General features: G+C 37.7%; 2 protein-coding genes across 3 annotated transcripts; one reads left to right on the top strand and one right to left on the bottom strand.

Moving 5' to 3' along the window:
• Positions 1-442: 442 nt before the first annotated feature.
• On the bottom strand, positions 443-7,108 carry LOC132114719 (DNA methyltransferase 1-associated protein 1-like). Its single transcript, XM_059522998.1, has 10 exons — positions 6,959-7,108; positions 6,774-6,865; positions 4,663-4,861; positions 4,432-4,590; positions 4,185-4,352; positions 3,762-3,947; positions 3,458-3,529; positions 2,833-2,905; positions 1,667-1,953; positions 443-1,286 (listed from the first exon to the last, which is right to left on the bottom strand). The coding sequence occupies exons 1-10, from the start codon at positions 7,055-7,057 to the stop codon at positions 1,227-1,229; spliced, it is 1,395 nt and encodes a 464-aa protein (XP_059378981.1). The 5' UTR covers positions 7,058-7,108; the 3' UTR covers positions 443-1,226.
• A 3,197-nt stretch (positions 7,109-10,305) lies between these two features.
• Positions 10,306-20,445, top strand: LOC132115218 (ALK and LTK ligand 1-like). Of its 2 annotated transcripts, none has more exons than XM_059523606.1 (6): positions 10,306-10,816; positions 11,209-11,475; positions 16,393-16,446; positions 16,867-16,950; positions 18,556-18,629; positions 19,920-20,445. In XM_059523606.1, exons 2-5 carry the CDS (start codon positions 11,220-11,222, stop codon positions 18,618-18,620), a joined length of 459 nt encoding a protein of 152 aa, XP_059379589.1. In that variant the 5' UTR covers positions 10,306-10,816; positions 11,209-11,219; the 3' UTR covers positions 18,621-18,629; positions 19,920-20,445. The 2 variants fall into 2 exon arrangements, with proteins under 2 accessions (XP_059379589.1, XP_059379588.1); XM_059523605.1 differs by having other exon boundaries at positions 10,306-10,844.
• The last annotated feature ends 3,682 nt before the right edge of the window (positions 20,446-24,127 follow it).

Genomic DNA, 24,127 nt, shown 5'->3' with positions numbered 1-24,127 from the left:
GCTTTTACTGTCTCGAATAAATTAAATTTATCACGGGTTTACAGAGTTGACGTGCAAATTATAAATGTTTCCTGTCACGTTCAATACTGTAATGGATTTACTAGAGATGTCTTTATCGCGCCAAATTCATGAAGTGGCGGGAGATCTCGCGCAGTTCACGTTTTTGATTAACGCATTTGACAGCTCATTTAAAACGCGCAGAGCGACAGTCTATGAGAGCGACTCAAATGCGGAGCGTTAATACACGGATCTCACGGAGCAAATCAACGCATGGGTGTGTTTAGTTAACGCTTTCAGCTTCACTGCCAGATGATGGAGAACATTTTAACGATAGCTTTAGTGTTTTTACTACTACATTTGTTTTCAAATTTAATCTAAACCAGTCCATAACCTAAATAGCAGTCATATTACAACACTGAATCAAGGTCACAATATATGAATATTCTATTTCATTGTTTTAATTTCATTAAACTTTCACAAATTAAAAGGGAAACATTTAGGGAGAAAAAAAACATTTATTAAACATAATGACATTTTACAGGTAATGAAGTCAATATAGAAGAGCATCTATTTGAGATTCATGACACCCCGTTCACAGCTCTTCTGAGAAAAACGCAGGACTGTAAATGAAAACAGGCAAATCAGAATGGCAAATTTAAAGACACTAGTTAGATAGGGACACCTCCAAAAAATGAAACGTTTTTCCAGAGCCTTCTGTTTCGATATGCAGCCAAAAAGCAAACATACTTTTTAATAAATTCAGCAAACAAGATCCAGAATCACTCATACCATCTGTCCAGCATACGTTCATTTCAGACAGACAAGCAGACTTTTCTTTTTATCTGTCTACTTCCTTCTGTCTTGCCATGTGCTGATTAGCTTTCTGACAATTTACAGTTCATCTGGGTTTGGGCTGCCTGGTTGGACAGAAGAGGTGGTATAATGGAATAGGTTGTCAAGTGTGGTCTGTGTCATGGTACAGGTTTGGTCTTGAGAATGGTGCGAGGAGGGAAGCATGTGGGATTGAAGGGTGGTGGATGGAGAGGGTAGTCATTGTGTTGAACACATTAACAGAGAGAGCGGTCATCAAAAGAGCAGATAACAGAGGACCTGTAACCACAACCTCACCGTCTGACCCTGAAGCAGGCAATCACTTAAGAGAGCTCCACAAACCTCTCTTATCCTCTTCCAAAAAATTTCCAATTTAGTTTACAAAGTCATTTATGTCACGGTTTCTTCACCTTCTTAATAGATGAGGAACTTGAGGCAGATTCTCTGCGCTTGCGCTGTGCAAAGAGAAGAAACCATGTTGAAATATTAATGCCAGTGGAATTGCAAATTTTAAAAATCACATTCATCAGGCATTTAAAAACATTAAAAACGTATAATTTTGTACAATAATTTATGCTTTGAATCAATACATCAGTAGATGACGTATAATCAAAAAAATAAATACATATGAAAAAAATATGAAAACAACTGAATTTGAATTTCAAATATTTAAATAAATATTTTTAATGTTTAAAAGGAGATCAAATAGCATGATGATGCTTGTTGAGGTCTATCACTAAAGCAGGTCTATCATAAAAATTACCAAGCCAATAATTTATTAAGTAATTGCAATTTACAGATTGGCACGTATAGGTACTTCCCTCTGAAAACTCACCGAATTTGGAGTGAGTGGAGCTCCAACCACATCAATAATCTGCTCTTTGGCTTCAGTTTTGATGTCATCGATGCTGGGCCAGGATTGACTGTCAGGTGCTCCACTGCTCTCACTCAGTGGTGTAACGGCGCCCCCTGCTCTTAGCAGAGCATCATAGCGGTGCCGCAACATCTGCTGTTCGTACTCACAGTTACTGTAGGCCTGCTTCAACTCATAAACCAGGACCAGATCGCTGCGGAGTTCATTAAACATCTGCACAATCTCCTCTGTGGGCATGGGGTTGAGGTCTAAGGAAAGGATAAGGGATACGTTATGAGATGGTTCAAAGCAAAATTTTTAGTTAAGAACTGTGTAGTTGATTTTAGAAGGTTAATGTGAAGAACACTATAGCTGGGTAAAAATGTTTTCCTTTCAACAATCCCAATACTGATTCTAAAAATTCCATGATCAATCATTTATTTTATTCTATATGCCAGTGTTTTCCACACCATGGCAAAAAAGGTCACAGTTTAAAATCTGAACTAAACCCTAAAAAGAAACTGTACTCAAAATAATGGGAAAAAATACAAATATATACATATATATTTATATGAATGTATGCTTCTATTGATTTGTCCTAACAGGCTGCATTCAATAGCGCACATCATGAGCACTGTAATCGAAGTCACAAATTATTATTTTTTTAAGTGCTTTTTAGTCAAACAAAGGTCAAACATAGCAATCCATTTCACAAGTGAACAACTGCTTTGAGCCGGTCCATAAAATATTCATTATTCTTAAAAATATTTAATTTTTAATTTAATTAATGTTTATTAAAAATAATAATTAATAACCCCCATTAAAAAGTCTCAATATCTATACTTAATGTGATTTATAATTTTTAAATAACTTTATAATACAATAACTTGTATTTTTATACAAGAAATGCACATGATGTAAGAAAATAAAATTTCATAATATGCAAGCAAAATCAATATTATAACTGAAATGTTCCTAAATTAATCAATTTCATTCAAATTAGAATTGAAATGAAGAGCTTGTGATTCAGAATCAATACCATTTTTAGATTGAACCATTATATCACCGTTCAGTAGAAATGGCTACAGAATCATATGATAGGTAGGAATTCAGAAGAGAGAAGGAATGCTTATAAAAATGCTACTCACCCACTCCTTGCTCCGTCAGGATCTGTTCAATTGCTTTTATTTTCTTCTGTCCAACTGAGCTGGGTAGCTTCATCTAAACACACAAATTCATTAGTTAGCAAAATCTATAAGTACAAATAAACTTTCAGTAAACTTAAGTTGCACTTGTGTACTCGTGTCTTAATCTATGAGGTGTTGGAACTCTAGCTGGAACATTAACACCTTTAATCGCAGATGGCTACATGGTAGGGAAAAGGGGAAGCAATGGAATAAAAATGGGGTCATCTTTCATTCATAATACCCCTGAAATGCACTTCAGAGAGGGCAGATCGAAACATGTTTATGCACCCAAGTCTGACTAACAGATGACCAGTCACATCTGAGTCATACACTACCACAGTACCATGCTTAATGCATTTTATATAGAGCAACCTCCCTTCATTACTCTTTAAGAGGAATGCCTTCCTGTGGGTAGATTATTCTACCTATGACTGGGTGAATCAATCAACTCCTGGCTAATGAGAGAGAAGTTAAACGCCACAGGCTCCTGCAGTGAAGAAGGATGCATCATAATATTCTGCAGAGATCATATATTAAGAAATGGATCAGGGGTCAGTTTTGTCGAAACGTGTTAAGCTGATCTTACTCTCTGACTCCGTAGTGAAACACCAGCAGATTTGAAGTCTGGGAATTTGATGCCTGCAGTTTCAGGAACAACCTGCCATTGGACAGAAGAGTAGGTATTAGAAGAGCAAGTGGTAGAAAGTATAAAAGTTTACAGATTTTTTTATTTAGTTTTTTACTTTTTGCAAAGAAAGTGCAAAACTAGGATGATTGCTATTGAAAATAGTTGCCTACCCCCATCCCACCCCATCAAACCACTATTACTTTCACAGAAAGGTAAAAAAAATAATTTAGACAGTTTGAGGGGAAAATAAAGAGATAATTACAGTTTTTTCTGTCTCTCGTTTCAGCGGCAGCTTCTTCTTGGTGGCTTTGCGTTCAGCTCTGCGCATCTCTGTCGTTGTGTCAGCAGCTGTAATAAGCTTCTGGAGGTCCTGGGACTTCTTTTCACGCTCCTTCTTGCGTGTCTCAATCTTCCTCAGCTCCTGGATCAGGTATTCCTCTTCGGCCACCTACAGAAAAGAAAAGGAAGTACATTGTCTAAATAGGATCAAGCTTTTACCCATCACTTATTATGAACTTTCACCATTACATCCAGTGTGTCCCATTAATTACCAAAAATCTGGCACCCGCCACAGTCTAATCCCACCACAGTTTCATAATCAACAAAAATATTTTTACATTTCTGCATTACTGTTGCAATAATTATGCAGACTGATAAAGATTGGTCTTGGTCTGACCATTCTCACCTGCTCTGGAGTGCGGCTGAAAAGTCTCTCGAGCTGCTCCTTCCTGCGTCTCTCATGACCAGCATCGAATATGTAGATCTTCGGCTCTGTCCCTGTTCCTGCCCGAACTTTTGTCAGTTTTCCACAAATGTTGTAATAACGCTCCTTAAGATCCTCCACAGAGCGCTTCTACAGTAATAACAATTAAATCAGTGAGGATTTTTTTTTTATGTTCAGTACAAAACTGAATCATGAAAGAGAAATTTACTCTGTACTGTTGGTGATCATAACGATCATGTACAACAATGAACCGCAGGTCGAAACGTTTGCTCAAGTCGAACAGGTGATCCGTTTCAGCTTTCGTCCAACCATCGTCATGAAGATACATCTGATACTCCTGCTCGGAGTACACAGGCACCTGCACAGTCTTGAAACAGGAATAATTTTTCAGTAACATGCAATTTTTCTCTTTTCTTCAATATCATCCTCTCTTTCCTACCTTGTTGAAGCGAGCAAATGGGTAGTCCTTTCCCTCCTCGGCTGCACGTCTCCAGTGATGGAAGATGGCTCCATCTTTTCTGGCTGGATTAGAAAATGGCATCCACTTCCAGGGCCTCACTTTCTTACAGCCCAGTTTCGCTTTCACTGTCCGGTAGCCTTGCGTAGTATCACTCGGTAACAGGGGAGGGGCATCCCGACTGCAAGAAGAAAAACCATTTAAAACTTAATTATGTGCAGTCATTTTCAGTGTAATAATATCAAAGTATCTCAGAAAATTAGAATATTGTGAAAAGGTTCAATATTGAAGACACCTGGTGCCACACTCTAATCAGCTAATTAACTCAAAACACCTCCAAAGCCTTTAAATGGTCTCTCAGTCTAGTTCTGTAGGCTACACAATCATGGAGAAGACTGCTGACTTGACAGTTGTCCAAAAGACAACCACTGACACCTTGTACAAGGAGGGCAAGACACAAAAGATCATTGCAAAAGAGGCTGGCTGTTCACAGAGCTCTGTGTCCAAGCATATTAATAGAGAGGCGAAGGGAAGGAAAAGATGTGGTAGAAAAAAAGTGTACAAGTAATAAGGATAACCGCACCCTGGAGAGAATTGTGAAACAAAACCTATTAAAAAATGTGGGGGAGATTCACAAAGAGTGGACTGCAGCTGGAGTCAGTGCTTCAAGAACCACTACACACAGATGTATGCAAGACATGGGTTTCAGCTGTTGCATTCCTTGTGTCAAGCCACTCTTGAACAACAGACAGCGTCAGAAGGGTCTCGCCTGGGCTAAAGACAAAAAGGACTGGACAGCTGCTGAGTGGTCCAAAGTTATGTTCTCTGATGAAAGTAAGTTTAGCATTTCCTTTGGAAATCAGGGTCCCAGAGTCTGGAAGAAGATAGGAGAGGCACACAATCCACGTTGCTTGAGGTCCAGTGTAAAGTTTCCACAGTCAGTGATAGTTTGCGGTACCATGTCATCTGCTGGTGTTGGTCCACTGTGTTTTCTGAGGTCCAAGGTCAGCACAGCTGTATACCAGGAAGTTTAAGAGCACTTCATGCTTCCTGCTGCTGACCAACTTTATGGAGATGCAGATTTCATTTTCACAGTGCCAGAGCTTCCAGTACCTGGTTTAAGGACCATGGTATCCCTGTTCTTAATTGGCCAGCAAACTCGCCTGACCTTAACCCCATAGAAAATCTATGGGGTATTGGGAAGCGGAAGATGCGATATGCCAGACCTAAGAATGCCGAAAAGCTGAAGGCCACTATCAGAGCAACCTGGGCTCTCATAACACCTGAGCAGTGCCACAGACTGATCGACTCCATGCCACGCCGCTTTGCTGCAGTAATTCAGGAAAAAGGAGCCCCAACTAAGGATTGAGTGCTGTACATGCTCATACTTTTCAGTTGGCCAAGATTTCTAAAAATCCTTTCTTTGTATTGGTCTTAAGTAATACTCTAATTTTCTGAGATACTGAATTTGGGATTTTCCTTAGTTGTCAGTTATAATCATCAAAATTAAAAGAAATAAATATTTGAAATATATCAGTCTGTGTGTAATGAATTAATATAATATACAAGTTTCACTTTTTGAATGGAATTAGTGAAATCAACTTTTTGATGATATTCTAATTATATGGCCAGCACCTGTACATATACAAAAAATAGTTCAAAAGTTTGGGGTCAGTAGATATTTTTTAAAGTTAATATTTTTATTCAGCAAGGATGCATTAAATTGGTCAAAATACATGTAAAATGTTACAAAAAAAATGTCTATTTCAAATGAATGCTGTTCTATTGAATTTTTTATTCATATAAGAATCCTGAAAAATGTGTCATGGTTTGAACAAAAATACTAAGGAGCACAACTGTTTTCAACATTAATATTAATTAATAAGAAATGTGCCCTGAGCACCAAATTAAAATTATTTATGATGTATCATGTGATGGACATTGAAGACTGAAGTAATGGCTGCTGAAAATTCAAATTTGCCATCACAGGATATACATTACATTAAAACAGACAACTATAATAATATAATAATATTAATATAATAACAATAAAACAGTGAGGTGAAAATGCTGAACAGAGAATGCCAACTTACTTTTTATCTGAATATAGCAATGCATAAACTTCTCTGTGCATTCCTTCTGGTCTTTTGAAGGTTAGTGTCTCTGTCACTTTCTTGGCTTTTTTCTACAGCAACAAACAGAATGAGAATTGTCTCAATTATACAAAGATAAAACACGCATCACAGAAAGTCTAATGGTGTCATCTGTGACAGGTCACCTTGTCTGAGTTGATGAAGTCCTTCTTGCTGATGTGTCCTGAATCATTGTCTCCTCCTGCCAGCTCCAGAATATCCCTCACATCAGCACCGGTCGCCATGGTGAGGGACTAATTATAGTTAAGACAAAATGATAAGCAAAGAGGTGCATTTTAATATAAATTTATGATTAAGTGGTTGGTTTGCTTTTGAAAATAAGGTTAGTCTTTGTTATACAAATGCTGAATGAATTACTTGCTACAGTAAATCTGAGAACCCCCTAACACAGACAAAAAATCAGGGATAAATGTTCAAAATTGTCTTCTGGTCTGTTTATGCAAGTAACGTTAGAAGATAAAGTAATAAACAGTAACTTAGCTAATAAACACGAATCTTTGAATCAATGACCTTACACGTTACAAAAGAGACGGGGTCGTATTGAGCTCATATAGTACTTCTAGAACTGCACTAATGAACTGTAAGTGTAAAGAAACATTTAATCTTACCTGACAAAATACAGGCAGTCTGTGCGTATAAAATATATACGCTGGTCTTTATTTACAGGACAGTATTAGCTGAATGCTATATTCAACGGTAGATGCTGAACTCCTCTTCGATGGTTGTCTCCTCTGTGCATCTTGACACATTTGGGCAAACGATCGCCACCTATCGATCAAAAGGAAGAAGTGCATCTACCATACTGTACTCGACGGTCTTTATGGTCCTCAAACCGTGCTCATAAAACGCATTGCTTAGGTTTATTTGTGTTTAAAAATAGCAAATATATAATAACACGGGGCAAAAAACAAACACACACATAAAAATAAAAAAATAAAATATAATGCCGTTATAACCTGTTCTACATCTTACATTAACAATGATATAGACAGATAGGTTTGCATTCCAAAAGCCATATTATCCATATATTACACTGCTGTAAAATAGTGTTTATGTAAATAATGTGTCACTGTTTGAATGATTACGCAGCAATAATTGAAGCCATGTCATGCAGATTGTCTGATTAAACCTGTTGAAAAAAATTTTATGTCTAAAGAAATTTAATTAATTATCATTACAGCTAAAACTTACATCATAATCATTTCTCAAAAAATTACAAAAAGCATTTCGGACTTTCACACATAACTTTCAGCCTCCAAATATGTCCTGTCCCTTGAATTATGGAAAGGGCAGTTTAATTTTTGTGCGGATGTGGTCTTGCTTGACCTCTCATCCACATCAAATACTGACTATGTCCACATAATAACTTCAGTCAGTGGTCTGAAAGTCATACCAGAAAAAAAGCCAAAAGTCATGCAAGTCTGCCAAAGTCATATATGGGTTCATATATTTTTGGGTAAGAAGAAGCACTTCATCCGGTAGTGTCTTTCATTCCATCATAAGAAAACATTTTTGGAATCTGCATCTGAAATAGCATTTAGACATATTTACACAGTTTATGTAGCTATCTCAGATGGGACATGGATGCATTTAAACTGCAGTTACAGATGCATAAGAAGGCCTTATGTTTTGTTTCGGACATAAAACGTTAAATACTGATATTTGAAGTTAATGAGTGAGTCACTGAGATTCAACCGATTCATTCAAACGATAAATTAATTAAAGCTGATTCATACAATAAGTAAACACAGTCCATTGCTCAGAGACGCAAAACAGTGCTGTGATGTTTATTTGGAATTGTTTATTTGGATTTTCGTTGGCAAAATTGAGCAAAAACAAGCAATTTTATTTCTAAAATGTTGTTACTTTACTGAACTTGTATTAAATGATTATTAAATGTGTTCATGCAGAAAAAAAAGGTACTCTTTGTGTGATAAAGCCTATATTATAATTTAAGGCTATACAATAGCGTATAGAAGCATTTGGGTCAAGATGAAGTTATTAACTGTTTGAACGACACTCGCGTGACAGTTACGTAAGACAAAAGTTTGAAACATTAACCGTAACAAGATAAAACCGAAATGTAACATACAGCTTTTAAATGCTTCTTCTGTTTAACAGTTATTAGCCTAACAACTGTAAAGATGCGTTTTATGCACATTTAGTACCGTAGATGTGTGGGGTTAAGGCAATACTTGTAGTTTGAGAACAGACCGCTTGATGTCGCCATCTACAACATTTTTGCTTGTCTTGTAACTGTTCAATTGAGGCTTTAATCCATCCAATGGTGGTAATTAGATCACAGAATTTCAATAATCATAAGTCATAGGTAATGGGTTAAAGTCCATATCAGGACAGCGAACACTTAACCTAGCCTATATCTATACTGAGATTAAGCTTTGCAATGTCGAAAATGCAGCATTCCAATGTCATGACTCATGACCATATAAAGTTTAAAAGTTTCTTAAAAAGTAAAGTAGCCTATACTTTGAAATGTCCTCATGCAAATGTGACATTTATGTATCTTAAGATTATTTTTTCTGTTTCTAATGTCAGTATGAACCCAGAGTGCATCTTGATGTCAAGAGGGAAAAAGGCTTTTTCCTTCAAATTCCCATATGAAAAGCAGGTTCAGTGAGAGCAACAAAAGCTGTGTGAAACTGTTTTGTCTTTTCACATTGTACTTTTACATGGATTCAACAGAGAAGGGGTTTACAACTTTTATACACTCGAATTTATATATATAATATAATAGAATATAATTTAACGATTGTCCATCCCCCAGACTTTTTTATTTCTCCTAAGAGGTGGCTACTTTTTTTTCTTTTTGCAATTTCAGAATTTAAATTCATAATATTTTCTAATTAATTTTTATTACTCACAATTATTTATTCATTTATTTTTAAGTGAAGTTTTGTATTCATGTGTAGGCGACTTTTTTATTTGTGTTTAAGAATAAATAACTACTGTACTTAATATTAATATTATTATTATATAAATATTGCCATCAATGTTTTAAAGAATTTTATTCCTATAGCTTTTCAGAATTTAAATTCATAACAAATTTTAATTAATGTTATACTTTGCTACTTTTTTTTTTTTTTGTTATACTGTTTTCCACCCCCAAAGTGGAAAAAGTCATTACCATCACAATTATACTCAATATCAAACTTGAAGGCCAGATTTCCAGGACATGACCCCTGCAAGTGCTTCACAGACCCCTGGGGGGGGGGAACCCTGCTACAGAGAAAAATTAAGAAGCTTAAAGAAATAATCAAGGTTCAAGTGCTTTACCCAAGGCATGAAAACAGGTTGAAATAATGTGATAATTCATAAAATATTAAAATGCTCAATACCATTCCAATCAGACCATTGATCTGTGTTTGCTTGTTATGACATAAAAAAGCTGGAATTTGTGCGTTAAGCTTGTAACACCATCACAAAGCCAAGTGCAAACTTGAGTTGGGAGGTGGAAACAAGCGGGGCTTACCAGGATAGGGCGCTTAGTGCAGTCACAAGAGCCGACCGTCCATGAACAAAAACATCCAGGCATTAATTTCTCAGCTCAGCTACGTTTAAGCAAGTATATTTGGATACTTGAGGTTCCCCATCATTTGATTGGGGGGACATGGCGCGATGGATATCTCCAAGAACATTTACGCGTCCAGCCCTCTACAAGCTACGAGTCTTTTAATAAACCGCAGAGAGGAGTTTTGAGACACTTTTTATCTGAACTTCTGTGATGAATTTGAAACGAAATGAGGGGCAAATGTCAAAGGAACTGACCACGAGTTGAGGGGGGAAAAAACCTATGGGAAAGATGTCTACATTTGCCACCCACCCGAAATCGATTGTATTACATTTAAGAAGCTTCGCACTTGACGTATAAAAACAAGACGCATGTTTTCAAGAAAGACACGAGACAACAGGAACTGTTGGAAGATATATTTTTCTCTGACAACTTTGCGTGCACATCATTAGAGGTAGAAGCACCTACCAATATATAATCTAGTAAATCTCTATTTGCTTATGTGAGTACATAGCTACTTAATCATTACAGTAAAGTGAAATGATTATTTTTATGATTTCGAAAAGTTTAAACATGTAGACAGTGCAGGATAGCTGGATTTAGGTCATTTCATGTACATTTAGGCACAATTTTATTATTTATTTATGTAGTATTACCTTTATTTGTAGTAAGTATGGAGTTTAGACAGGTCGAGACTTTTAGGTCGGACTCGAATCTGGATGTAATGTGTTCTGCATAAACACAGGACCACTGCGCCACTGCTCTGACATCTGCATATTTTACGCACGGTCCACTTTTAGTACGAGGATGTAATGACTGTGTTTGCTTGTTTTGTTCGTTTATCAGGCTGGAAAGCCATGCGGGCTGAGAAGAGATGGCACTTATTGTTGAGTATGAGTCTTCTGCTCATCACCTCCAGCCAGTGCATGGACAGCATGGAGGTAAAGGAGTCGGAAAGGAAAACTCTGCTTAATCTAATCCCGCAAGTGATCGGGGACAAGCCCGCGTCCAGGCGCGTCACCAGTGGCCTCTTCTCTGTATCTCAAAATGTGAAGTTTTCCTCTCGTGAAAAGACTGCAGAATTGTCCAAGTCGGACAACAGCAGACCAATAGGTAAGCTGATTTGAGATCAGGTGATGCAAAAGAAATCCTGGACAATAACTCCTTTATGTTAGTGGGATTTTATTCCTGCATATCAACGGCACTTTTAATGTTTTAATCACTTATTGCATGAATAGTTGTTCATATTTTTCCTTACATACACTTTGTATAATTTTGAAGTTAAGTAAAAAAAAAAATAAAAGACATGAAATTGGATTAAAGGAGACTCTTTTGATCTGCAGGGGGTAGTGAAATTAATACTTAGGCATATCACATAATGCTGAAATCATCTGTGGAGATCTAAGGACTGTTCATAGACAAGTTTAAAAGCTTGAGAAATCGTGACGCTGGTTGTCATGTAATGGTATGTGCTGGTGATCTGCACTTTGTGAGTAACAACTTGTTTAACAGGTTTATTAATAAGTCAATAAACCTGACCACACACACACACACAAACAGCACTGGGTAGAAATTATTCCCAATTGCCCATTATATCTACAGTGTAGGGACAGACTTGTACATGTGTCTCACACATATACCACTTGAAATATGACTTTTAGTACTTTTTAATTTTAAATAGTCTTACTTATTTATAATTGCTGTTATAATGCTATTTTCCTCAGCCCCCTAGTATATGTTGTAACTTAAAACATGTTGTGCAGTCATATTCTACCTCTCATATTCTAAAAAGAATGGATTGTTTTAAACAAAAGTCCATTGTCCATTACTTTCTTGCTTTCTGAGACACTATTAATAGACAAGACATCTACATCTGTACTGGTTAACATGGTTATTGAGTCTCGAGTCAATCTGAGTCACGTTAATACAGCAAATAGAGCAGAATTATGTGAATATGAATATATATAAACACATTTCATTGAAATATCTTTCGCTGAACCCAATGAACATTACTTGTGCATTTAAATAATGTAATTTTCCTAATGTTAACATTTGTGCTGAACTAGATTAACAGCAACTACTGAATGTTCCTTGTCTAGAATCTGACCAATGTTTTGATGTGTTCAGAGGTAGTTTAGCATTTCTGTTACTACTGGGGATAGTTCATTATACTCAAATACTGACAAAAGGTTGTTGTGCTATTGCGTGGTTTCTTCACTGCTGCTGTGAAACCCCCATTACTGCCATTGACAGTTTTCTGGTTGGGCTGATTAAAATTTGCTATTTAAATGTCTTAGCCATAACAAAACAAAAAAACACGGATTGACGTGTGTTGTTACACGGAAATCATGTGCCAAAAAAGAAATAAATACACCCATAAACATCTGCTATTCCTGATCTGGATGACCCTGGACTGAGTTTACTGCCTTTAAAGTCTTGCAATGAAAGAGATAATCCAGTGAAAACATGCATGTTTTGAAAACTGAGTTGATCGTGGACCTTTATATAATCAAAACTATCAACACACTGTACTGTACCCTTCTGAATGGAACAGCCCATTAGAATAGGCATTTAGTCATCTTATGTAAGACTCAGGTGTGACGACATGCGTATAGACCCGGAATTAAATTGACGGGTGTTGATTGTGCATCACCTCTACGATTCTCTTATTAAAAATGGAAAAGATTTGCCCACAGCTGAAGGATCAGTGTGGGCATCAGAAATGTAGCATTTCTGAATGAATGAGCAAATCATTCATAAAGCATTGCTGGTTATCCTACATTCTGAGGAAGGTTAAAATTAGCTGCTGCAAGGATTTGTGGACCTGACATTGATAGGCATTACAACTTTGCATGCAATAATCTCCTTACTCCAATAGGCTGGAACTGATATGGTCTACATGTGGGGACGGTGTCCCAGGGTCGGGCGGGCCACAGATTGTACATAATTAGCAAGGACCCCAAGCCTCTAGCAGATTTACTGAGTGCTGGATTATCACTCTGGGATTCCATTTTACATCTATGCTGTAAATGGCTGTCTGTCTTTCTTACGTCAATCATGTAGTCACCACAGTCAAACATATGGCAGATATGACTGTTATCAGTTATATCATCATCGAGGGGAAGTTTCCCAAGAAGTTGTTGCGTGTTTGTACACTGCAGGCATTTATGAGTTTAAGATCTGACAGACTGTTAACAGTATTTACAAGAAGTTGTTAGTGGTATGTCTCTATATAGATAGCTAAGTAAGCAGACTTGTACAGTGACTTCAGGCCATGTGTTAGACAGTGTATTCAGTGACTAAGCCGGACGCAAACTGATGACATCATCATTCCCAGACTAAATAGTTATATAAAGTTGTCTCTTTGTTTCTTTTTTTTAATACTCACCATTAACTCAAAAGAGAAATCTCAGTGTTTTATGCCGCCAATAATTTTCTGTTGAAGTTGTGATGAATATCAAACATATTTTATAGTTGCCACTTGGCAGAGACTTTGTGTTTTTTTTTTTTTTACTTCTTAAACACTTACCCAAAGGGATACTTGAGTAGTTTAAGTTTTGTTTTGTTATATATATATATATATATATATACAGGTGCTGGTCATACAATTAGAATATCATCAAAAAGTTGATTTATTTCACTAATTCCATTCAAAAAGTGAAACTTGTATATTATATTCATTCATTACACACAGACTGATATATTTAAAATGTTTATTTCTTTTAATTTTGTTGATTATAACTGACAACTAAGGAAAATCCCACATTCAGTATCTCAGAAAATTAGAATAGTACTTAAGACCAATACAAAGAAAGGATTTTTAGAAATCTTGGCCAAATAAAAAGTATGAACATGAAAAGTATGAGCATGTACAGCACTCAATACTTAGTTGGGGCTACTTTTGCCTGAATTACTGCAGCAATGCGGTGTGGCATGGAGTTGATCAGTCTGTGGCACTGCTCAGGTGTTATGAGAGACCAGGTTGCTCTGATAGTGGCCTTCAGCTCTTCTGCATTCTTGGGTCTGGCATATCGCATCTTCCTCTACCCAATACCCCATAGATTTTCTAGGTCAGGCGAGTTTGCTGGCTAATTAAGAACAGGGATGCCATGGTCCTTAAACCAGGTACTGGTAGCTTTGGCACTGTGTGCAGGTGCCAAGTCCTGTTGGAAAATGAAATCTGCATCTCCTTAATAAAGTTGGTCAGCAGCAGGAAGCATGAAGTGCTCTAAAACTTCCTGGTATACGGCTGTGTTGACCTTGGACCTCAGAAAACACAGTGGACCAACACCAGCAGATGACATGGCACCACAAACCATCACTGACTGTGGAAACTTTACACTGGACCTCAAGCAATGTGGATTGTGTGCCTCTCCTCTCTTCCTCCAGACTCCGGGACCCTGATATCCAAAGGAAATGCTAAATTTACTTTCATCAGAGAACATAACTTTGGACCACTCAGCAGCTGTCCAGTCCTTTTTGAAGTGAGACGCTTCTGACGTTGTCTGTTGTTCAAGAGTGGCTTGACACAAGGAATGCCTGGGAAGTCGTGGCTTAGTGGTTAAAGAGTATGACTCCTAACCCTAGGGTTGTGGGTTTGAGTCCTGGGCCAGCAATACCATGACTTAGGTGCCCTTGAGCAAGGCACCGAACCCCCAACTGCTCCCCGGGGCCACAGCATAAATGGCTTCCCACTGCTCCGGGTGTGTGTTCCCAGTGTGTGTTCACTGCTGTGTGTGTGCACTTCGGATGGGTTAAATGCAGAGCACGAATTCTGAGTATGGGTCACCATACTTGGCTGAATGTCACGTCACTTTCACTTTCACTTTCACTTTTTCAGCGGAAACCCATGCCTTGCATACGTCTGTGCGTAGAGGTTCTTGAAGCACTGACTCCAGCTGCAGTCCACTCTTTGTGAATCTCCCCCACATTTTTTAATGGGTTTTGTTTCAAAATCCTCTCCAGGGTGCGGTTATCATTATTGCTTGTACACTATTTTCTACCACATCTTTTCCTTCCCTTCGCCTCTCTATTAATGTGCTTGGACACAGAGCTTTGTGAACAGCCAGCCTCTTTTGCAATTACCTTTTGTGTCTTGCCGTCCTTGTGCAAGGTGTCAGTGGTTGTCTTTTGGACAACTGTCAAGTCAGCAGTCTTCCCCATGATTGTGTAGCCTTACAGAACTAAACTGAGAGACCATTTAAAGGCCTTTGCAGGTGTTTTGAGTTAATTAGCTGATTAGAGTGTGGCACCTGGTGTCTTCAATATTGAATCTTTTCACAATATTCTAATTTTCTGAGATACTGAATTTGGGATTTTCCTTAGTTGTCAGTTATAAACATCAAAATTAAAAGAAATAAACATTTTAAATATATCAGTCTGTGTGTAATAAATTAATATAATATATAAGTTTAACTTTTTGAATGGAATTTGTGAAATAAATCAACTTTTTGATGATATTCTAATTATATGACCAGCACCTGTATGTATGTACATACATACATACATACATACATCTATATATATATATATATATATATATATATATATATATATATATATATATATATACACACACAGTACATTATATTAATGAAACACAGTTCCGTATTTTTTATGAAAAGAAAAACATTTTAATTTGGATGTCACAAATTAGTGGAATATCTGATAATATATGCAGACAGAGACATATTTCTCTATAATAATACAGTTCTCTTTCCTGTTTTCATCCATGAAACGTCTCCGATCCTACCAACCTAAATGCAATACCAGCTTCTATGTTTCAAACTGCTTCAGTTTGAGAGGAAGCTATGGTTAGTCTGCTTTGTGTTCCCACAGTATACATTTTATTTTGGTTTAATTCAAAATTGTGAAATAATATCTAGTATTATAGGAATTAAAAAGAACACATTTCTGGTTTGGTATCGATGAAGGGGTATATTTACTTGTTTTATTAATTAGGCTGGTGTGGTACATAAGGCAAAAACATTAACACAGTTTTTTTTTGTTTTTTTTGTTTGTCTGTTTCAGAGATTGTCCCAAGAGACATAAACATGAAAGACAAATTTATAGAACATTTTACAGGTAAACAAAAACCTACTTCAATATGTTTCACCTTTATTAAATATTTCACGCAGCTCTCCAGTTGAGGTCTAGTATATGTATACAGTGCATGGACTTTCTTTTTCTTATGACTTGCTACATTTGCCATGTTTACTTCGTTGACTATTGTATCCCACAATACAGGGCATTCAATATGACCTTCCATTTACGATGTCAGGAATGAAAACAGAAGTAATATCTCTTTATTGACCTGATTTTGACTGCCAAAAATAAATAAAATAAAATCCAAACTTTACCATCTTCTTTGTACCCAGTTGTGAGATTAGGCATAATGCTTTAACAGACATTTTGAAATTAAAAGCTAAATTATTTAATACACCACAGTAAATAATCTACAGTAAAACCTATAACCTTATCACAATTGAAACTTTTTTTTTCAAGCAGGACCAGTCAAGTTTCCATCTGAATGTAGGACACATTTCCATAGAATTTATCACAATACAAAGGATTGTTCCAGACCAACATGTACGTATACATATATCTTTAACTAAGAAATATTTCACCAAAAAATGAAAATGTTCATCATTTACTCATTTACTCTCATGTCATGTCAAATTCTTCTGTGGAACACAAAAGAAGATATTTTGAAAAATGTGTCCATGTTTCTTTGTCCATACAATGAAGGTAAATGGGGTCCATTGTTGTTTGTACCCCAATGTTCTTAAAATATTTTTTAGTATTTTTATATCTTATGTGAATAAATGATGACCGAATCTTCATTTAGGGGCGACAGAGTCCAGTGTAAAATGTTTACCTGTTGATTCAAATTAGAATTATGTTATTATGATCTTTATTTTGTATGATGCTGCTTATGTGTGTGCTTGTTTATTTTGTAGAGACTTTAGAAATGATGCCTATGTTTTTATTTTTCTGAATTAAAAAAAACAACAAAACAGTTTTGACAGGGCGTTACACCACAAAAATGCTCCTCCACCCTTAGTCCTCATGGACTTAATAGTGTTCAGGAGATGTTTAGAGTTTTCCATTAAATAACGCTTATCTAATGGCCTAGCTAGAATGTTACTCTGTATAGAGAGCATAAACGTCGAAACGAATCAAGTCTCCTTTTCTTCAACTGAACTACATTTTATATTTCACAAAATAAAAGACAATAGTTTCTCAAAGTGATGATCAGATTTATATTTTGTGTCACAACAGATGCCTATTTCCTCTAGACATTGGCCGTTTAAGTGTTTTGTTTTATTTTTCTTGAGTAAAAACACTTGTGTGTTAGTGGTCAGCGATGTTTTGTGTGCTTGCTCCACGACCCTCTTCTGTGGTTCTCCGTAGAGAAAGAAGAGTTGTGAAATTCAGCCTTAGATATTGTGGATGTTTATTTTCTAAAGCAGGATCTATGAATTATTGCAAGTAGAGTTAAAGAAAGTGCATATGAGATATTATTTTTATATACCGAGCTTTGTAAATAAGTTCATGCTAAACTGACAGTTGTACTTGAGTATTTGGCAGCCATAAGGAACGCTGGGAATGGCAAAAGCATAATATTTCATACCTAAATCAGAGTTTCTGTCTTCCAGAGCATTTGTATAACTTAAATACTCCCTAAACTGCAGTAAACTTGAAACATGATAAGGTTTCATGTATGGTAACAGCGAATCCAAAGCTGTTTCATGCTATACTTTCAAGGTACTCTGTAGTGTTTGAGTTCTGCTTTGACATTGTGACTTTTAAATGGGAGGGAGAGAAACGTGGCAGTACCTTGAGAGAAAATGACAGCAACAGTGCTTGGAACAGGACAGCAATGGGATGTTCAGACTTCACAAACACCATTAAGGGTGGAAACATGTGGTGCTTGAACCCACACAGTCATTTTAGGCCATCAAGTACATTACTGGGGCCGAGATGAAGCTATTTACAGGGATCCATCTAACCCTTAGCCATGTTCATACTATATACATCATCCCGTGATGGCATGAGAGCTCCACTTAAAACTGAATTTCATCAGTGCATTTAAAGTGGTGATGTTTGCTTCATGTCACAACTCAAGCGAGAGTGTCAGTGTCTGTTCTGAAAGTGAAAATTCCTTTGTTTTCTTTTTCTTGTCCCTGACAGATTATAAAAGATGTGCACGATTGCTAACCAGACTAGTTATGAGTCCGCTTTGCACACAGTCATAGAAACCGCATGTAAGTACAAAGCTGTTTTTAACTATTTTGCAATTTTTACGAAATTGTATTATTTTTATGTGGAATACCTTTTGTTCTAAACATTAATACATTTATTTTTCATAAAAGTATATATATAAATAATATATATAAAAAAATTATATAGTATACTGTATAATAATATTCCTGCATATATATGAACATGTAAATATGAGTATTTATATTGTTATTATGTGCATATTTGTTATGTGTATGTGTGTATTTATTATAATGATCTGAAACAAGACAACTGCAAGATTTGTAACACGATAGCCAAGCCTGCTCTTGGTTACTTTTGGGAAAGTTTTGCATGTTTCTTTAATCTTAGAAGAAATATTGAGTAAGATATAATGTCAGTTTAATCATTGCCATCTGGTACATTCTGAGGCATGCAGTTAATGCACGGTTCACACAGGCGGAAAAGAATTTCCAGATAGTAACATTTCAATTCCATTTCTAAATTTGCATTGTAACATGCATGCAACTAGGAACCAATCACTTTTGAAGTAATTATACACAAAGTGATGTAACAGAGTCTTCCAAGAGTCCATGTTCTGGCAATAAAAATGTAAATTATGCCTGTATAATTGATGTAAAATAATGTCTGTATAATTGATCAAAATAATAATGTAAATAATGTATCTAGCAGTCTTTTGTCTTGTGTTATTTTTCCATTTTGCCAAGTTGCTATTGCTTAATGCAATATTTTCTGGTAGATTATACAACTGAATAATTGTAAATTAGATTGTGTAATAAAATGACTAAATAGCTATCTTTCAAACCGATCAGAGCTCAGTCAGAGTTAAAGAATCAAACATTATTAATTTAATTCCTAGAAACATGTTCAAAATAGTTCACCACCAAACTGTGAAGCTGGAATGAGACATTGAAAGAACCTGTTAGTGAAAGGTGAAAGAATCCATTACCAATCTGAATGTCAAATGATGGGGCTGGTGAATTATGGTGGCTTTATTAGGTTATGATAACTCTTGCTCAGACTGGTTTTCCTTTGAATCAATTAGAAATGGTTAAATTGTCTTTTATGATGTGAATAAGTGATTTCCATTAAAGTGGAGAGAAATTCATTCAAGTCTGAAGTTCATTGTTTCTGTGTATGAAAGGCTGAGTTGCTTGAACTTAATTTCGTATGCTGTCTTCCTCATACTTTTTTCTAACTTTAACCAATTCCTTAAAGTATTGCTTTAAAATATAAAAGGAAGATTTAATATGATTAAATATTAACACATTTCTGTTAAATTCTCTGTGTCACAGGTCCTAAAGATATAAAAGAAAAACACCAGAGATGCTGGAGTAAATTATTATTTCCAAGGAAGTGCCTTCAGATCACCGCAATTAACTGATATGGTTTCATTTATGTCATTTCCATATCCAAAATATGCTTCTTCTTTAATAATAATAAAAAAGGTTGCTTTTTATCATAATTTATGTTTGTTTTAAAATGTTCTTAAAATGCTTTTTATATTATGAGTTTTAAAGAAAGTATTATCTGCAGCCGATTATTTATTTAAATGATATGTAAATATTCTGTCCTTATTACATTTGAATATATCTCATTAAGCCACAATAACTCCTAAATATATATTTGTTCCAAATATTTTATTTCAAATCAAAATATTTTATTTAATTCCTTACACTTTAAAAAAAAAAAAAAAGATTGTGTATATGAAAGTTTCTTACCATGCTGTCGTTTTCATGATATCAACCATTGGCACTTATAAAAATTCGAATGAAGAATTATTTCGAATTGCTAAACCACATTGTTTGATCACAATGGTAATATTGCTGTCACGTTCGGGAACACAGGAGACGAGAGATCCAAATGCAGTGTGAGATTTATTGGGCAATCCAAAATCAGAGTCAAAACAAGCCGGGGTCGTAACCAAACATCAGTCCAAAACAGAAACAAACAAATAAACAAACAGGATCAGGAACTAGAAAACTAGGAACGCGAGGAAACCAGGTGACGGAAAGTAAGGACTCCATGAAAACAAATGGAAACAGACCAGATTATATAGGCAGGGTAATGACTATCAAGTGAAGACACCTGAGTGCAATTAACAGGAGTGCAATTACTGTGATGAAGGGACAAGGCTTTGTGGGAATTGTAGTGCCTGCGGTGAGGTGCCTATGGGGAAGTGAGATCACTAGTGGACACCCAGGGAAACAGAGGCCAGACAGCGTGACATTACCCCCTCCTCCACGGAGCAGCTACCAGATGCTCCACCCGAACCCAAGAAGAGACCAAGGAACACAGAGACCAGGAGGGAGGTGGAGCGGAGGAGGACCAGGGGGAGGGACGGAGGGCCAGGTAAAATGGGGAAACAGAGACAAGTGCAAAAAACAAAAACAAGGAGCCCAGGAGGGAGGTGGACTGGCGGAGGACCAGGGTGAGGGACGGAGGGCCAGGTAATAGAGGGTAACAGAGACAGGAAGTGCCAAAAAACAAAAACAAAACAACAACAAAACACAAGTCCAGGGGAGAACAGAAAGTTCAGTGGCCCAGGGCCGAACCGACAGAGCAGGAATCCAAGGTGGAGCAAGGTGGAATTGGAGCCATGCGGTTGAGTCAGAAACCCACCGGGGCGGTGCAGACCACCACATCTGTGCGGTCGAAACAGAAGCCCACCAGGGCGGCGCAGAAGACCACCACAACCATGCGGTCGAGACAGAAGCCCAACAGGGCGGCGCAGAAGACCACCACATCCGTGTAGTCGAGACAGAAGCCCACCAGGGCGGCGCAGAAGACCACCACAACCGTGCAGTCGAGACAGAAGCCCACCAGGGCGGGCAGAAGACCACCACATCCGTGCAGTCGAGACAGAAGCCCACCAGGGCGGCGCAGAAGACCACCACAACCGTGCAGTCGAGACAGAAGCCCACCAGGGCGGCGCAGAAGACCACCACAGCCGTGCGGTCGAGACAGGAGCCCACCAGGGCAGCACCGAGGACCACCACAGTGGGATCGATGATACAGGAGAGCAAGTCTAGATAGGCAAGTCTGAAACGGAGAACATGAACAAGTTAAGGGTGGCCTCCGTGGCCACGACAGGATCAGTCGAGTGCTCAGAAAGTTCGGCTGAGACGTGGAGAGGCTCTGGTAGTTCGGCTGAGACGTGGAGAGGCTCTGGTAGTTCAGCAGAGACGTGGAGAGGCTCTGGTAGTTCAGCAGAGACGTGGAGAGGCTCTGGTAGTTCAGCAGAGACGTGGAGAGGCTCTGGTAGTTCAGCAGAGACGTGGAGAGGCTTTGGTAGTTCAGCAGAGACGTGGAGAGTCTCTGGTAGTTCCGCAGAGTTTAGACTGGATTCAGGAAGATCAATGGTAACTTGACCCTGCTGATGAAGATCATTGGTGACTTGACTCTGCTCATGAAGATCATTGGTGACCTGACTCCGCTCATGAAGATCATTGGTGACCTCACTCTGCTCATGAAGATCATTGGTGTCCTGACTCTGCTCATGAAGATCATCGGGAACCTGACTCTACTCTGGAGGGTCAACTGTGGCGGTCATCTTGTGTAGAGGCGCTGGACAAGCGGCCATCTTGTGCCATGACTCTGGAGCAGCGGCCATCTTGGGCGGTGGCTCTGGGCCGGCGACCACCTTGTGCTGTGGCGCTGGGCTGGCGGCCATATTGTGCAGTGGTGCTGGGCTGGTGGTCCTACTGTCTGTAGACCCCGGTCTAGAGTTGGCCATCCCACCGGGAGAGACAGGTGTGGCTGGGGTATCCCACTGAGATCGATCTTGTAGGTAACTGGTGAACCCCCAGTATCTCCAGCCCCTTCATCTCCCACCCAGGCAAAGAGTCATCCAGGCAGCTGTTAAATAGGTCCTTCAGGGCCTCATCATTGTACCCCAATCCTACCGCCAACGTCCAGAATTCCTGTGCTACACCACCCACCTCATTCCCCCTTTGATGGAGGGCACCATGGAGGGCATCTTCTCCTCTGCTCCATGCTGGCTGGGGAACGGAGAAAGAAGAAATCTCTGAAAAATTATCACAATAATTAGTATGGTAATCCATGACAGGATCTTGCTTATCAGACATATTTGTCGTTCATATAGTCCCAAGCTTGTTTGAGATGGTCATATCATGCCTTATTTCTGTCCCTCGAGGTCCATTTATAATGTTAATTTATAATGTATTTTTAATTCATGTGATTTTTAATAAAAAAAAAATAAAAAAAATCCACAGACCCTAGAATGATGTAAACAAATACATTTGTATATGAAATCTTTTGGTTGCTGTGCCTTTAAGACTCTCTATGTAAACACTGCTTTGCATGTGCAATCTAAAAGTAGATTGACATGTAATACGATTGTTCAAATTCATATGACACTAGAAAGTTTCTTTTTTTTCTTCTTTTGCAGATTAGTGTCATTAAATTGTCTTTTTCAGAAGGAAGTCTTCAAACTGCGTTTAAAACATCTCAAAAGATTAGTTTGATTCTTCATGATATGACCCCTTTTAAGTGTTCTTAATAAACCAAAACCCATTTTGATGAATGTGAACCCCTGAATGTATTTTACGTCGCTGTGGCCACCATCTTTCTGTTAAAATGGGATTCTCGCTCCACAGTGAAAATCTAGGAAATACCAGGAAATCATTTTCCCTGACCGTTCATCATTGTTATCACGTGTGACATGGTTTGACTGGTTTTTAGAGCCTTCTATGAAATAGCTGTTGGCTTTACTGTGTTTATAATGAATATAAATCCTCAGACATAGTTACTTTAAATGTCTGGCAACAAACAATTCAGCCACATAAATAAATAAGCTGCTAATTGATGGCTTACGTCGTAATTAAGACTCCGTCTGTAAGCATCAATACATCACTTCAGACTGAAATTATTGTGGAGTCAAAATGGTAGGTATATTGGGCTTTCACAAACAGTCTAATTTGATTCTGATGCTATAAATAATGTGTATCCAATAGGGCCGTTATATTAGAGCCTTCTTCTCATCGGGTGGGCATAAACAGTCTATCGTGATCGAAACGGGATATCAGTTATCACAAAGACAAACAGCAGAGATTAAAGGACGAGACAGAAGATGCACAAGGGAGGATATGTGCGAGGGTTCTAACACAATTACACCTAAACACACAATCCTCCAGTTACCGGCCGGCAAGCTGTCCGGAGATAACTCTAACAAAGGCAAGTCTTTCCCTTATTCTTTATCACTGAACTGAAGAACCCCGGCTCCTTTTGTGAAGTGATGAATTAGTGAGACTTTGTCCAATAGTTTCCCTGGTCATGATTCTTGACCGCTTCCTCAGTGACTCACCAGAGAATGATGTGGACGTGTCTATTAAAAGCAAGACCCAGACCTATTGACTTTACAGATTCGTTTTTGAGTAAGTAGCCTAAATCTATACTTCTAAATCACGCATGCTTTCAATGTGTGACATATGAACGACATATGACCTAAAATGAAAAGTACCTTTATCTTTTCCAGCAAATG

The sequence above is a fragment of the Carassius carassius genome, chromosome 34, assembly GCF_963082965.1.
Source record: "Carassius carassius chromosome 34, fCarCar2.1, whole genome shotgun sequence".
Lineage (NCBI taxonomy): Eukaryota > Metazoa > Chordata > Actinopteri > Cypriniformes > Cyprinidae > Carassius > Carassius carassius.
Note: the sequence above shows the minus strand (reverse complement) of the source record. Positions and strands in the feature narration are given on the sequence as shown.

Excerpts from the sequence above, each read along its gene's own strand:
- LOC132114719 (XM_059522998.1), bottom strand. The coding sequence starts at position 7,057 with ATGGCGACCGGTGCTGATGTGAGGGATATTCTGGAGCTGGCAGGAGGA. Across the intron at positions 4,353-4,431 it reads ATGATCACCAACAGTACAGA|AAGCGCTCTGTGGAGGATCT; the intron begins GTAAATTTCTCT and ends TTATTACTGTAG. Across the intron at positions 3,948-4,184 it reads TCAGCCGCACTCCAGAGCAG|GTGGCCGAAGAGGAATACCT; the intron begins GTGAGAATGGTC and ends TCTTTTCTGTAG.
- LOC132115218 (XM_059523606.1), top strand. The coding sequence starts at position 11,220 with ATGCGGGCTGAGAAGAGATGGCACTTATTGTTGAGTATGAGTCTTCTG. Across the intron at positions 11,476-16,392 it reads GGACAACAGCAGACCAATAG|AGATTGTCCCAAGAGACATA; the intron begins GTAAGCTGATTT and ends TGTCTGTTTCAG. Across the intron at positions 16,951-18,555 it reads GGATTGTTCCAGACCAACAT|ATTATAAAAGATGTGCACGA; the intron begins GTACGTATACAT and ends TGTCCCTGACAG.